This window comes from Vombatus ursinus, unplaced genomic scaffold (assembly GCF_900497805.2).
Source record: "Vombatus ursinus unplaced genomic scaffold, bare-nosed wombat genome assembly UNPS02014793.1, whole genome shotgun sequence".
Lineage (NCBI taxonomy): Eukaryota > Metazoa > Chordata > Mammalia > Diprotodontia > Vombatidae > Vombatus > Vombatus ursinus.
In genome coordinates this window covers 9275283-9290987 of record NW_020954571.1, presented here as the reverse complement: position 1 = coordinate 9290987, position 15705 = coordinate 9275283, and the positions used below count along the sequence as shown (strand labels likewise).

The 15705-nt window shown below is 43.7% G+C and overlaps 1 protein-coding gene across 1 annotated transcript in view; it reads left to right on the top strand.

Annotated features, from left to right (window-relative positions):
* NCS1 (neuronal calcium sensor 1) overlaps positions 1-15034 on the top strand; it is a 91008-nt gene extending 75974 nt beyond the window's left edge. The window contains exons 3-8 of the mRNA XM_027869672.1: positions 2583-2721; positions 4109-4187; positions 5108-5196; positions 5858-5935; positions 7583-7700; positions 11807-15034. Coding sequence (XP_027725473.1) covers positions 2583-2721; positions 4109-4187; positions 5108-5196; positions 5858-5935; positions 7583-7681 — 484 coding nt within the window. The 3' untranslated portion in view covers positions 7682-7700; positions 11807-15034. The remainder of the gene's footprint in view (positions 1-2582; positions 2722-4108; positions 4188-5107; positions 5197-5857; positions 5936-7582; positions 7701-11806) is intronic.
* The last annotated feature ends 671 nt before the right edge of the window (positions 15035-15705 follow it).

The window sequence follows — 15705 nt, the reverse complement described above, 5'->3', positions numbered from 1 at the left end:
GTGTGTGTGTGTGTGTGTGTGTGTGTGTGTGTGTGTGTGTGTGTGTGTGTTTTAATTAATGTGAACAAATATGTACTAAGCACTTACTTTGTGTTCAACCTTGAGTTGGCCATTATCAGTAACCAAAGAAGAGACAGTCTTTGTTCTTGAGGTGCTTCCAGTTTAATTGGGAGACATCTCAAATGTGTAGTTCTTAGAGAATGATACAAGACGCAATATAATTGAGTGCAAGTAAGTGTTTTAATTGGATTTGTAGATTTATACACAGCTCAAGAACATGTCTGCCAATTTCAGAAAGCCAGGCCCTTTTTGACAGAGGCATTCGTTCTTTGATCCCCAGGTATCTGAGAGTGACTTGGAGGTGTAGGAGAAAAGGGAAACAGGCCTCTGACATTCTGGGGAGGCTACTCTGGGTTCCTCTGGTACTTCTTGCCAGGCCCCCATGGCAGTAATGATGGAGGGTGAGTGGGTTATCACAGGGGTCATCTCTACCCATTGGCAACCTCATTCAAGGGCCTGAGGAGTATCAGCCTCCATCCTGCCACCTGCCACCAGCTGAGAATTCGTGCTATGTTTTCCAGAGACAGATTTCCCCTGGTGGTGATGGGAAATATGCCACCCCATCCCCCCACCCTGGTAGCTGTATGTGTGTGGGGGTGGAGGGGAGCAGGGGGTGAGTGATCAGAGCAGGCATGTGGGTCTGTACCAGCTGCTAGTACCATATGGACTCCACCTACCCGTGGTATCAATCTTCTTATTGGAGCTTGCTGGCTGCAGAACCCTGAGGGAATGTGAGGGGATTATTAAAGAAAGAGAAAGGAGAAAGTCATTACCTTCTATAAATGCCTTTGTGGTCTAGGGAAGTGGTCTTCATAGTATAGGCCATGATATAACCCCAAGGAATTTGTGAGGGTGGGGAGATGGGTTGCAGCCCACCCTTCCTGCAACAGCCTATCATGGAGCTTGTCTACAATACAAGCTATACTTCTACCTTCACTTGTTACAGTCCAGTGCCCCCCTACCCTCTCTCCTCCAGCATCTTTGCAAGCTCCCAACCTTCTTAAGGCAGGCATTGGCTCTCCAGGGCAGTTATAACCTCTGTTCTCCCACAGCAGCTATGCAGATGCCGTTGGGAAAATCACCCTCCCAACGCTATCCCAGCATATCTACTAGGGGAATAATAATGATAATGATAAAACTATTATTACTGATAGGGGGTGTAAAATTAAATTTTTTTTCTTTTGCTTCTAAATCTAGGATTTGGTGATAGGAATGTATTGGTTTAGAGGAGTTGAGACTTGGGTTCCAGTCCCAGCTCTATCACTAGCTAGCTGTCCAACTTGGATAAGTTGTTCTTTGTGCCTCAATTTCTTCTATTGTCCAAGTTTTGCCTTACTTATCTGCCAGAGTTGTTATGAGGTTAAAATGAAAGAACAGATACAAACGCATTTTTTATAATGAAAAGTAGATAATATACAAAGGCCAGGTGGTACGAGAATCCTAGGATCCCAAAGCTGGAAAGGATCTTAGAGCACTGAATGGCACAACTGGAAGAGACTTAGACATAGGAATACAGAAGGAGCTTGGAGGGAGGAAGCTTAGAATACAAAACCTGGAACATGGGAGCTGGGAGGGACTTTTAAGACATAGGACGTCAGAATTGAGAAGGAGGTTAGAATATAGAATGTAAGCTGAAAGAATGTCAGAGTTCGTCTCAGTTAATCCCTTCATTTTAGAAACTGGGAAACTGAGGAACAGATGAGGGATGCCTAAGATGTTGGAGGACATAGAGATAGCAAGTAGCAGATCCAAGACAAGAAGCTGAAGTTCATGATCCAACCATTTTGGAGAGTAATTTAGAACTATGTCCAAAGGGCTGTAAAAATGTGCATACCCTTTGACCCAGCAATAGCACTTCTAGGACTGTATCCCAAAGAGATCATACAAATGGAAAAAGGACCCACATGTACAAAAATATTTACAGCAGCTCTTTTTGAGGTGGCAAAGAATTGGAAATTGAGGCAATGCCCATCAATTGGGGAATGGTTGAACAAGTTGTGGCATATGAATGTAATGGAATACTGTTGTGCTATAAGAAATGATGAGTGGGTGGACTTCAGAAAAACCTGGAAAGACTTGTATAGACTGATGCTGAATGAAGTGAGCAGTACCAGGAGAACGTTGTACACAGTAACAGCCACGTTGTGTGATAACTAACTTTGAGAGACTTAGCTCTTCTCAGCAATGCAAGGATCTAAGACATCTCCAAAAGACTGATGATAGGAAATGCTATCCACATCCAGAGAAAGAACTGTGGAGATTGAATGCAGATTGAAGCATATTATTTGCTCTTTTTTTTTTTTCCTTCTGTTTCGTTTTGTTTCCTCTTTCTTGTGGTTCCTTCTATTGGTTCTAATTCTTCCTTAAAACTTGACTAATGTGAAAATTAAAAAAAAAAGAAGCTAGGGTTCAGGCCACTTGTTATCATATACTCTCTTTCTCAGGTGCTGGGGTTATGGGGTTCCTTACTGGAGGGTGATGTAAGGGTCTTGTTCATCACCTTTCTCCCCTTCCTTCCTCAGGTATAAAGGCTTCATCAAGGACTGTCCCAGTGGCCAGTTGGATGCTGCAGGATTCCAGAAGATCTACAAACAGTTCTTCCCCTTTGGTGACCCCACCAAGTTTGCTACGTTTGTTTTCAACGTCTTTGATGAAAACAAAGTGAGTTAGTGATTGATGGTGCTATGCCAGCCCCCAAGGTCCCAGGAGCCACCTCCCCCTCACCACCAGGCTCCGCAGCTTCATCTCCTCCTAAAATGCTAACTCAACACCTACTCTCTCACTGCTAACTTGCCTTAGTGGGGAAGACACACACATACACACACAACCACCCCTGAACTTTCCCTTCTCTGGGTATGAGAAGCAGATAGATGTAGGCATTGAAGTAAGGAAAAACTTCCTAACGATTAGAGCTATCTAAAAGTAGAATAGGTTGCCTCATGAGGTGGTGAGTTCCCCTAAGTTGGGTCTTCAAGCAAAGGCTAGATGACTACTTGTTGGGGATGTTGTAGAGGAGATTTCTGTTTGAGGATGGATCTGACTAGATGGGTTGGAATGCAAACCTTCCTCACTCCAGATTCCCCATGCTACCACTGGTTCTTTTCTTTCCCAGAGTCCCCTTTTTATTTCATAATCCTTTCTCCTCTCATTTCATACTTTTTTATTGAGTCCTGGGCCTGAGTGTTATTCTGTCCTTTTTCATTTTTACTGGTGCCCCTCTGCTGGGCATCTGGCCTTATTGGATCATGGAGTCCTTTGAGTACTCTCAGTCTGTGCCTCGGAGCTAAGCTTGCCAGGCAGTGACCCAAGAGCAGCTCACCATTCCTGGCCAGGGCCATTACTCACAGCTCTGACAGATCATTGAGGGATTCTTCCCTAGCACTTATACGTGACTGAGAGTCAGGTGGGTCAGGGTTCTAGGCCTGGCTCTGTGATCAGTTGGCTGTGTGACCTTTTCCCTCTCTGAGCTTCAGTATTCCCATTTGTAAAATGGTGGAGTTGGATTAGATTAGATTATTTTGTTGTTGTTGTTCAGTTGTTTTTCAGTCATGTCCAATTCTTTTTGACCCTATTTGGATTTTTCTAAAAAAAGATACTGAAGTGGTTTGCCATTTCCTTCTCCAGCTCATTTTATGGGTGAGGAAATGGAGGCAAATAGGGTTAAGTGACTTGCCCAGGGTCACATAGCTAGTAAGTAAGTGTCTGAGGCCAGATTTGAACTCAGGAAGACCAGGCCGGTACTCTATCCACTTCACCGCCTACCTGTCCAGATTATCTCTAAAATCTCTTCTAAATCTAAGATTCTGTAATTCTAAGCTGAGGGAGATTACTCTATGTTACTGGCCCATGGTGACTGGGATGTCTGTATGCATATTCATTCCATCACACTCATTCACCCCCTTCTTCAGCTTCTTCTCCCTTCATCCTTTTATCTCTTTTCTTCCATCCTCTTTCTCTTCTTTCCCTCCCCAACTCTCACTTTCTTGGCTTTCCCTCCATCAGACTGAGAAAGCTCAACTGATGAATGTGTAATGCCTTCTCTTGTCAGGATGGGAGGATAGAGTTCTCGGAGTTCATCCAAGCACTCTCGGTGACCTCTCGGGGGACCTTGGATGAGAAGCTAAGATGTAAGTTCCTTTTCTATCAGTTAATCATTCATTTGGGGACCCTTTGATGTGTACATATCTGTGCTGGCTACCAAGCGGAAATATTGAGAAGAATAGACGGACTCAGGTCTTCACAGGGCATACCGTGTAGGAGGAGAGAGAAGATTTATACACCCAAAAAAATAACGGACAACTCTCTGTACCAAATGCCATTGAGTAATTCGACAGCAAAGTATTCTATGTGGAGTTCAGAGGAGGGAAACATCCCTAGGGGCTGGACTGGCCAAGGAAGGCTTATTGGAGAAGCTTAAGTAAGTCCAGAGGCATGGAAGGATTTTGATAGCTAGAGAACAGAGGACCTTCCAGGCTAAAGGACCCAAAAGAAGGGCAAGTTGAATCCCCTGGCTATAAGAGGCAGCTAAGGAGTATAGCAGATAGAATTAGGAAGACCCAGATTCAAATCCCACTGCTGACACATACTCATTCTGTGACCCTGGCTAACTCATTTAACCTCCCGAAGTCTCAGTTTCTTCCTCTGTAATATGAGGCAATTGGACTTGATGACCTTCAAGGTTCTTCCTGGCTCTCGATATTATCTTGTGATCTCTGGGAGAACAGCTAGTGTGCAATACATTCTCTGGGTATGGAATCCTAGGGTCCCCTCAAAGGAGAAAGTGAGATTGGGAGCCAGGTCTGACTTTAGGTGCGCTGCTCCTGATGCTGACAGGCTGGGTGGTTCAGCACGAGCCCTGCTCCGTTCTCCCAGGGATCAGTTTCCCTCTCTTTAAGATGGGGAATAAATGGGCTCTCTCCCCACCTTTATCTCCCTGATATGGGTGGGGGCAAGGGGAATTGATTATATATTCAATTTGCTTTCACTTTTGCTAGAGAGAAGGGATGAGAGAGATCCTAGGGATGATGAACAGTGTCTCCAATTTCAGGGGCATTCAAGCTGTATGACTTGGATAATGATGGCTACATCACAAGGAATGAGATGCTGGACATTGTAGATGCCATTTACCAGATGGTGGTAAGGAGGGTTTGGTCGTGGGATGGGTCGGGCATGTAGGTGGTGAGAAGCCCAAGGAGACGATTTAGAGAAGGGATGGATTTTGTTCACATAATAAGTGACATCTCATATGGGGAGACTTTCAGAAAAATAGGACCCTCTCTTCCCCTCTCTAACTGTCTGTAATTGTTATGTGATTCACCATCTGGAGAGGTAGAAACCAAAGATCTCCCAGGAGGTGGAGAAACTTGGTTGGGGGAGGGTATAGTCCAGAAAATGTGTGTTGTGTATGTGTATCCAAAAATAAGAATAGTGGGGGTAGGTGCCGAGGTGGGAGAGGGGAATGCTGGCATAGTGGATACCCTGGAGCTGGGCGGTGGTGGTGCGGTGTGAGAAAGATAGCACTGAATTCAGAGGCAGAAGACTTGCCCCCCTTGCTTGATGACCTTGGGTAAGTGATGCTTCCCCAGTTGGTCTCTGTTTTGCTCAGGTGAGGGTTGGATTACATGGTCTCTAAGGTTGCATGGGGCTCAATGACTCTTGGGTACTCAGCTGAAAAAGAAGCTAATAGCATCTCTTGCTGCTTAGCCATGACTGTAAAGAGCAACTTGGATAGGAGCCAAGGCAGAATAGGGTCAGGGGACAATATTTAGCCCTACTGTGCTTATCGCTTTCCTGTTAGGGTAACACCGTGGAGCTTCCAGAGGAGGAGAACACCCCAGAAAAGAGGGTGGATCGGATCTTTGCCATGATGGACAAGGTGAGATGGTTGAGGTGGGAGATTGCGTTCTCCTCAATCCTTTGGTGCCTGGTGAAAAGTTTTACTCCACGTCAGGGAGGAGGATGGGAAAAACAGTAATATTCACCTGAAGACTTGAGTCATGCATTGACAGAATTCAGTGTGTCCTTATTGGAGGGAAGCGGCCAAAGCAAGGTATTAAGGAAAGAGAGGGAGGACATCATCTATATTTGCCTACCTCTTTGCATATTCCCCCTGAATTACGTGTGCAAAGCAACTCCGAGTTTCATAGATTTAGAGCTAGAAGGGAATCACAGTTTGTATGTTATTTAACCCCTTCAATTTATAACTGAAGAAACTGAGACTTAGAAAGAATTGACCAGGGTCACAGAGACGGTAAGTAGTGAAGCCAGCGGGTTGGGGGGCAGCTAGGTGACCCCATAGTGCACAGAGCACTGGGCCTGGAATCAGGAAGACTCATCTTCGGAGTTCAAATCTGCCCTGAGATACTCACTAGTTGTCTGACCCTGGGCAAGCCACTTAACCCTGTTTGCCTCAGTTTCCTCATCTGTAAAATGAGCTGGAGAAGGAAAGGGAAAACTACTCCAGTATCTTTGGCAAGAAAATTCCAAATGGTGTCACAAAGAGTCAGACATGACTGAGATGACTGCATAACAACAACAGTGGAGCCAGGATTTGAACGCTGGTCTCCTACATCTGAACCAAGGCTCATTTTTTTCCTACTATGATCCGCTTCTTTTCCTTTCTCTCTCCCTTGCATTTCCTCTCCTTCCTTACAACCACCAGTGACCCTAAGCTCTTGCATCTCGAGCCTGACCCCACAGTTTATTAGGAAGAGCACCAGAATGTTTTCTCTGGGTCACTGGAGTTTCCCCACCTATAAAGTAAACAGGTTGGATTGTTTCAGCTTTAATATTCTATGGATTGCTGAGTTGATGAGAGCAGGGAAAACCACAGGGCTGGGAATAGCAGACCCAAATAACTCCCTCTGTGGATTAGCCACAGAAACTTCTGTTACTATCCTGGCTTCCCCCCTTCTCCTCCCTCCCCATCCTCCAGGGCAGGTCTGAGTACCACCTACTCACCATCAGGTTTAGGGAATGCAAATTCATGTTCAGGAAACAGAATCTACCAGGAAAAGATAATCACCTAAAACATTCATCCCCAAGCTGAATAGAAATGATTTGGATTTTAGCCATTGTTTGGAATTATTCAGTTCGTTTATTTGTATGAAGAGTTAAGGAATGACTGACTTTTTCATCTCTGAATGTGAATGATCTGGTGTCTGAAGGAGCCTCTGACCCCTGATCTGAGACAAGAGGACCTGAGTATTAATCTGGTTGACAGATCCAAGACAAGTGATTCTTAATCTGGGGTCCATGAGTAGATTTCTGGCGGTCTGTGAACTTGGCTGGAAGAAAAATTACATCTTTATTTTTTAAAATTAATCTCTAAATGCAATTTGGCATTTCCTTCAATTATTTAAAAACATTATTCTGAGGAGTCCATAGGCTTCACCAGAATGCCAAAGGGTCCATGACATAGAAAAGGCTATGGACCCCTCCCCCGACCTGTCCCAAGTTGGGTAGCTGGGGTTGGGTGGGGTTTAGACATGGAAAACTCCAACCTCTTCATCTCTCCTTCCAGAATTCAGATGGAAAGCTGACACTGCAGGAGTTTCAGGAGGGCTCAAAGGCTGACCCCTCCATTGTCCAGGCACTGTCCCTCTACGATGGGCTTGTATAGTCCTAAGGCCAGACCAGGGGTAAGTATGGGCCACAGAGGCAACCTTGGATCAGGGGCCCAGGATCATTATGCACTGGAAAGAGAAGAACAAAAGCTCAGGCACAGATCATCTGGACCCTGATTCTTCCCCTAGTAGAAAGGAAATAAACACCCAAGACACTGTGGATTGAAGAGAGGTCAGGATGTTACCTATCCCATCTTTCAATAATGAGTTTAATGCCTAGCATTAGTTAAGTTGCAAAGGCCTCCTTCCCAGCTCACATGAGTATCATTATTTTCTTTTGATTATTCAGGTAGATAGAATGTAAATTCAGTATAATAATATTGTATAGTCATTTGCTATGGGGATAGATTTTTTTTCCTCTTTCGCTTCCTCTGTCCCTTAAAAATTAATTTAATTTTTTTCAGTGAACAACCGTAATAGGGCAAAACAAGGCCTTTCCTTCTGTTGATTATTTCCAGTCTATTCTGTATATATCTTGTTTATATATTTGTGTTTTCATGTTGCCTCTTCCTCCACCCTTCAAATATTGAAAAAAAGGAAAAGAAATAACAAATATGTATGTATAGTCAAGCAAATAAAAAAATCCTACACTAGTCATGTACTATTGCACTATATATATGCACACATATACATATACACATAGATAGATAGATCGCAGCTAGGTAGCACAGTGAATAGAGTACCAGGCCTAAAGTTAGGAAGACTCATCTTCTTGAGTTCATATCTGGCCTCATACACTTAACTAGCTGTGTGACCCTTAAGGGGTAAGTCTTAGCCTCAGTTCCTCACCTGTAAAATGGGGACACACTGGAGAAGGAAACGGCAAACCACTCTAGTATGTCTGCCAAGAAAACCCCAAATGGGGTTACAAAGAGTTGGACATGAGAACAAATATATCCATCCATACATACATAAATATATATATTCTGTCCCCTTGAGTCTATCACCTGTAAGGTAGGTGGTATCATGGTTTCTCTGGAGTTGTGGTTGGTCATTGAGTTTGTTAATCAGAGTTTTGAAGTCTCTCAAAGTTATTTCTGTTTGCAATTTTGCTGTTACTACATAAATTGTTGTCTTGGTTCCTTCCTTTTCCTTTTTTTCTCCCCTCTTCATTTTTTTGTACTTTTTTCTCTTCTCCTTTTTCTGACTCTTCCTTTAATTCCCATTTTCTTTTCACCTTTCTCTTCCACTTTCCCTCATTTCTTTTCTTTCCCATCTTCCTATTCTATTTTTTCTTCCTTATTTCCTTTCCCTTCTTCCCCTTCCGTTTCCTCTTCTTCCTCCCTTTCTTTTCCTCTTCCTTTTCTTTCTCTACCTCTTTTTCTCCCCCATTTCTCCCCCTTCTTTTTCTTCCTGCTCCTTTTTCATTTCTTTTTCTTCTTGACCTCTTCTTTGACCTTTTTCATCACCATCATAATCCATTGGTACATATTTCCGTTTAGAAATACACAACAGAAGGCTGTGCAGGTGATTTAATTTTGCACCCTGATAATGGGGCAAAACAAGGCCTAATGAGTTTTTGGGTGGATTCCCCCTTTGAAAAGACCACCAAGAACACTCTTAACATATAGAATCAAGAAGAGGGGAACTGGTGTGTTTGCGGAAAGATCAAAAAGATAGGCAGGCAACAAGCTTCATTAAGCTCTCACTATGTGTCATACACATAGTGCATCAGGGAAAACAAATGACAGTCTACAGATTGCTGCCCAGTACTTTATCAAACTCCCACTCCACTCTTTTCTAAGAAGAGACACAGACTGTGGAGTAAGTGAGATTAACATTTAGTCTAGCATCCTCTCCCTTCTCCCGTTCTTAAATCTAAATTCCTTATCTGGCAAGGGTATGCTTGTGTACTGGCAAAGTACCACTTGTGAGCAGAATAAGCTGGGTTTTTTGATGATCGTATTGGAACCTGGGAATCCTTCCCACCTCTCCTTCTAGAATTTTGTAGCTAGGAGGCTCCTCCAGGTTATTTGGTCCAATTTTATGCCTTTAAGGACCCCTATGTCCCTGTGTCTAAACCACCCAGGACTATATGAATGAATGGAAGAATAAATGCCTTCAAAAATATCTCTTGGAAAAAAAAGATAAGAAAAAAATCTCTTGTATACCCCCCTTTCTCTCCTCTGACACTGCTACTACCCTGGTAGAAGTCCTCATCACTTTATATGTATATGATTGCAATGGCCTGCAGGTGTGTCTTCCTACCTTAAATCTCTCCCCACTCTGGTCCATCTACCACTCAGCTGTAAAATTCATCTTCCCAAAGTGCAGATCTATATTCCCTTATCTTGTGGTTCCCTATCACCTCCAGGTTAACATATAAAAACCCGTTTGGTATTCAAACCCTTCACAACCTGGTCTCCTCCTCCCTTTCCAATTTTCTTAAATTTTACTCCCTATCATGGATTCTTCCATCTAGTGACACTGGCCTCTTGCTATTTTTGGGATAAGATATTCCACTTTTTGACTCTGAGAATTTTCACTGGCTGTTCCCCATGCCAGAAATATTCTCCCCCCTCATTTCTACCTCCTGGCTATGCTGCAAGTCCCAGCTAAAATTCCATCTTCTAAGGGAAGCCTTTCCTGATATCCCTTAATACTAATCCTTTCCTTCTGTTGATTATTTCCAATCTATTCTGTATATATCTTGTTTATACATTTGTGTTTTCATGTTGCCTCTCCCATTGGGCTGAAGTCCTTGAGAACAGGGCTGTCTTTTGTCTTTCTTTTTATCTCCAGCACTTAGCACAGTGCCTGGCAATTAGTGGTACTTAATAAATGCTTACTGACTGTTTCCTTCATCCATTCAACGCTCAGTCAACAAGCATTTATTAAGCACCTACTATGTTCCAGGTGCTGATCTAAGTGCTGGAGATAAAAAGAAACGTAAAAAGCAGCTTTCTGCACAGTCTCATAGGGAAGACAACATACAAACAACTATGTACAAACATGATGTAGACAGGATAAGCTGATCGTTGTCTCAGAGTGGGAAGGCACTAAGATTAAGGAGGGCTTGGAAAGACTTTTTGCAGAAGGTAGGATTGTAGCTGAGACCTGAAGGAAGTCAGGGAAGCGAGAAAATGGCGATGAGAGGGAAGAGAGTCCCAGACATGGGAAAAAATATTCATTAAGTGCTTTCTATGTGCTAGGCACCATGCTAAGCTGAGAATACAAATACAAAAATGAGAAGGTCCCCTGCCCTCAAGAAGTTTATATTCTGGGGCAGCTAGGTGGTGCAGTGCATAGAGCTCCCGCCCTGGTTTCAGGAGGACCTGAATTCAAATCTGGCCTCAGACACGTAACACTTACTAGCTGTGTGACCCTGGGCAAGTCACTTAACCCCATTGCCTAACCAAAAAAAAAAAAAAAAAAGTTTACATTCTTACATTCTAATGGGTGAGATAGCACATATTGGGGAGTGGTAGAGAAAGGAATCTTAGTCTTTGGGATAACAGGGATGGGTGGTGAACTGACCTATAGGGCAACCAAACAACATGACTTTTTAACAATTAATTTTTTTTTCATTGAACAAAAATCAATTTTCTTTCTCTCCCTTACTACCGATGTAACAAATATACATCGTCAAGCAAAACAAATTCCCACATTGGCAATGTCCAAAAATACACTTGACATGCCTTTTCTAGAAGCAGTGGTAATGTTGAGTTGATTATCACTCCCAGGGCAGTTGGGGGAAAGCTGGGATTAGGGCAGGGGTATAGGGCTGGGGTTGGCCCAGACCACAAGATGGCTCAGATGGGATATGGTAGCACAGGTGAGTTTGCATTTTCTACTTACAAAGCAAGACAGCTCAGTCCCTAGGTGTGAGTTCCAAAGCTGAATAGATTCACTGACCCCAGGGCCTGGGGTCATGATTTCAGGGCAATTTTGAGGCAGATGGCAGGATAATCCAAGTGGGTATCTAAATGGGAAGTGATGGCATGGGCTAGTTTGGGGCAAGCTAGATATAGTGGGCTAGGTGAGTTAGCAGGCCCTTACTCAACAATAGAATTAGTTTCTTCTCTTCCTGAAGGGGAGACAGACACCGCAACCCACTTCAGCAGCCCATGATGCAGCTAGGTGCCTTCTTAACCCTGTCTTCATTACACTCTCCTTTTCAGATGCCTGCAGACTGCCTGCCTCCCTCTGTGCCATCAGACCACCTCAGTAATGAAGCTCGTCCACTTGTCTCTCTCCAGCCTTCCTTTACGCACAGCAGGGCTGCACACGAAATGTGAGGTCCCATTCCCCCATTCCTTCTCACCCTCCGCATCCCCTTACTGTGCCCTGAAGTCACTGTCTCCATTTGCCAACTTCTGCTTGTCGGAGGAAAAACAGCGGCGATTATCTGCACAACAAGGACACCTACTGCATCACAGAAGAGCCTCATTGTTTTCTCTCTCATGCCCATGCTTTTATTTTTTATTTAGAACAGACATTTTTAAAAATGCCCTTCTGTTCTAGAAAATGTAGACTGAAAAATGGTGATGGCCCTGGGTTACTCAGAAAATTCTCCAGCTTCCTTCCTACTGGTGGCTGGAAAGATTGTTGGGAAGCTATGGCTTTGGTTCTTGGATTGGGCCAGATGTGTTTGGGAGATGATTGATGTTTTTTGTCATTCAGTCCTTTTAGCAGCAGAACAACCTGCGTGGCTAGGATGATTTATTATTATTAATTTTTATCATTATTATTTTTCGTGATATCAGTATTGTGTTTTTTTTTGTGGGAAAGTGAGTTTTTTTATACATATATATGATCAATATCTTTATTTATTGGTTGTTAACTGTTGCTGCTGTCTGGTATGTCTGAGCCCCAACTGTCCAGGGGCAAAACGTTTACATGTGCACGCGCGCCCCCATGCTCGCTCAGGAGGACGGTGGCCCACAGTGGCCAAGAAGCCAAAAATACTTTCCCAGATACTGTGCTTGGTTTTTGAACTGGGGTTAGGGATGAAATTCTTGAAAGGGTTACATACCCATCTCTCTTCCAGATGCTTGCTTCTCTGGGTTCCCTTGCTTCCTCACTGCTTCCTCCTTTCCCTTATCCTCCTTCCTTTCTCCCCCACTTCCCCCTTCCCCCCAGCGTTCTTCTGCATGACTGCCATGCTCATGCTCAGAGAGAGACCCCAGCTGCTTTTGCATTCAGATTTTCATTTGGCCTGGATGCCTTTTCTTGCTTCTTGGTTTTGTGTCTTGGGCAGATTAGAGGAATTGAGTTTCTTGAAAGGTTGCACCAAAAAAGACTGTTTTGGGCAAAGAACTCAATGGATTCTTTTAGTGGAGAGCTTAGAGAAGGGGAAATCCATTGTATTCACAGAAGAGTGAAGAGCTGCTGTTAGCCAAAAACTTGAGTATCCCTCTCTCTTTTGGGAAGCTTGCAAATGATTCCCAAATCTTCCCATTCAGTATATTCCCTCCTCCCCCAATCCTTCTTTCCCTGAGGAAAAACACAGAAATTTAAATATCTGTACCCCTCTGGCTCACACATAGTAGACACTTACCTAAATGTTTATTGAACTGAGATTTCCTTGGATCCAGCAGATGAACAATTATAGGGAAAGAAGCTTGCTCAGAAAGTTAGTTTCCCATCAATTTGACTCAATTGGACAATCATTTATTTAGCTCCTACTAAGAGCAAGGGTGGTAGGCCCTGAGAATATGAAGACAAAAACAACATTCCTGGCCCTCCATGGGCTTACGTTCTATTGAATTCAGGCAGCAGCTTTGTATCTCTTGGGGGAAAGCTCTAACCTCTTTCTGGAAGTTGAGAAAAATAGCTAAACCATGATATTCTAGAAAATGTTGCCAAAGCTTTTAGTGGGAAGGACAAACAGAAAACCAGCCAGAGAGTTCCATGGGTGATGCCATGTAACTTTCTGTTTTCTTTAATGTTTGATGAATGTCCTGCCATCTTGTTTTTCCTTCAAGTCTAAAAGAGGGAGGATAATGTGTGAGGCTTGGCTATTCCCAGCTGTTAGCACTTTCCCTTAGCCAGATGATTGGGAAGTATTATGACTGGCCTGTAGGGAGCATGCCTTATAAATTCAGTCCTATTGCAGTGACAATTAATGTCAATCACCCAAGAATTAGCATCCTGGTCTTTGTGTTTTTATTCCCCTACTATCCCTGCCCTTGACCTACTACCACAGAGTTGGCCTTGGAAACAGCTGGTACCCAGCATGACTTGGTTGACGTCTGCCCGTACCTGAAACCCTAGTCCCACTGTGGGCAGATAACCTTGGACATTTTGTAGGCCACATCCCTCTCTCCCTATCCATAGTTTCTTGTCCCTTCTGCCCTTCTCTGACAAAGATATCTCTTCTGGGGAAGGGGCATTCTGGACTTTGTGACTGCTCATCCTATCTAAACATTCTGCTATGTCTTCCTTTTGATATCTAGAGTTTTCAAACCCACATACGGCTCAAGCCCAAAGCTTCTCCTACAGCTACTTATCCCCCTGCCCCAAAATCCCAACCGTCCTCTTTCTTGGGGGTCTTGTGGGCTCTCCTTCCTGCCCCCTCCATGATGCCCCCCTCTCACTGCTGTTTTGTTGTGTGAACTGCAGCTAGTTTTGATTCCTTTCCCAGATCTTCACCTCTTATTTTAACTCCAGGGAATGAGGGCGGGATCATTGGGATCTCATGGCTTTATTCTCTGGTATTTTCAAGGGTCTCCCTTCCTCTCTGGGGAAACAGTACGAAAATTCTTCTTATACAGCTCAGGCTTGTTCTCCCTTCCCACGAACCTCAACATACTTGGGGAGGGTATTGGGTATGAGCAAGTTAGGGAGTGAGTCCTTATCCTCTCCAAACCAAGGAGGACCTTCCTGGTTAAGTTTTCTCTCTGTCTTTGTCTACTTCCTAAAGAGCTGTCTTACCTTTCTCTTGGCTGTGATGCTGGGTAAAGAATCTTCTTAAGCTCAACCAGATGGCTTGTTGAGGAATTTCTTGGATCAGAGATTGAGGAGGCACTGTTGTTTAAGTCTGTATTCCTCCTGACCCATTTTTGAGCTCTCTTATCTCCCATAATCATCTCTTAACATGGGTAGCACCTTTGTTGGGCTAGCTATGGAAAGATACTTCTTCCTGCTCCCTCCTGAATGCTGAAGGCTAGACTTCTAGGGTTTTTTCAATTGGCAAAGACAGCTGGGCTGGGCCAGAGGATTGTACAGGGGACCAACCTTCCCCCCCTTAGGCTCCCTGACCAGATGTTAAGAACCACATGAAATAGCAAATTACCAGTGTCAAGCAGAGAGGCAGTACCACTGAGTGGAAATCAGACCTGGGTTCAAGTTCCATTTCTGTATGATTTTGGACAAACTGTTTTCTTTCTCTGAGCCTCAGTTTCCTCATGAGTAGAATGAGGGGGTTGGACTAGACAAATGTCTAAGGTATCTTCTAGCTCTAAGGTATCATGAGTCTGAGCTCTGATGTTCTATGAGGTGGAATTTGAGCTCACAGTCTCAGGACCCAAAGAAGCTCTAAAGTCTCCCTAGAGGTGACTTTTCTCTTGTTCCATTCAGTACCTTAATCCAGAGCTCTGCAAGAGAAGTAACCATCAGTCAGTAATATCTAGGTCCTCTGATAGCTTAAGAGAAGTCCTTCTACCCCCATAGCTTAAGAGAAGTCCTTCTACCCTCAGCTAATGAATTAGGTCTGTCTTTTCCTTACTGTGCTCTAAAGTCCTTAGTCATGCCTCGGGGCAGATGGGCAGGGCTGGTTATCTATCTGACTTTCTTTGGGATTTGGTTCTTTCAAACAGAAGGGGAGCACTAACTAGCCAGGGTGGATTATGATTGGTGGTAAGGGTAGAAATGTTTGTTTTCCCTCACCTATTATGTGCCAGACACTGTGCTGAGTATTTTACAAATAATTTTTCATTTGAATTAAGATTTCCTTTGGAAATGTCCCCTCTCTGTCCCACCTCAGACTAAATTTGAGATAAGTTTTTTGGAGTCTTTCAATGGCTACTTAGGGACTAGGGCCATATATCTATATCTATAGAGATATATGGCTTCTGAA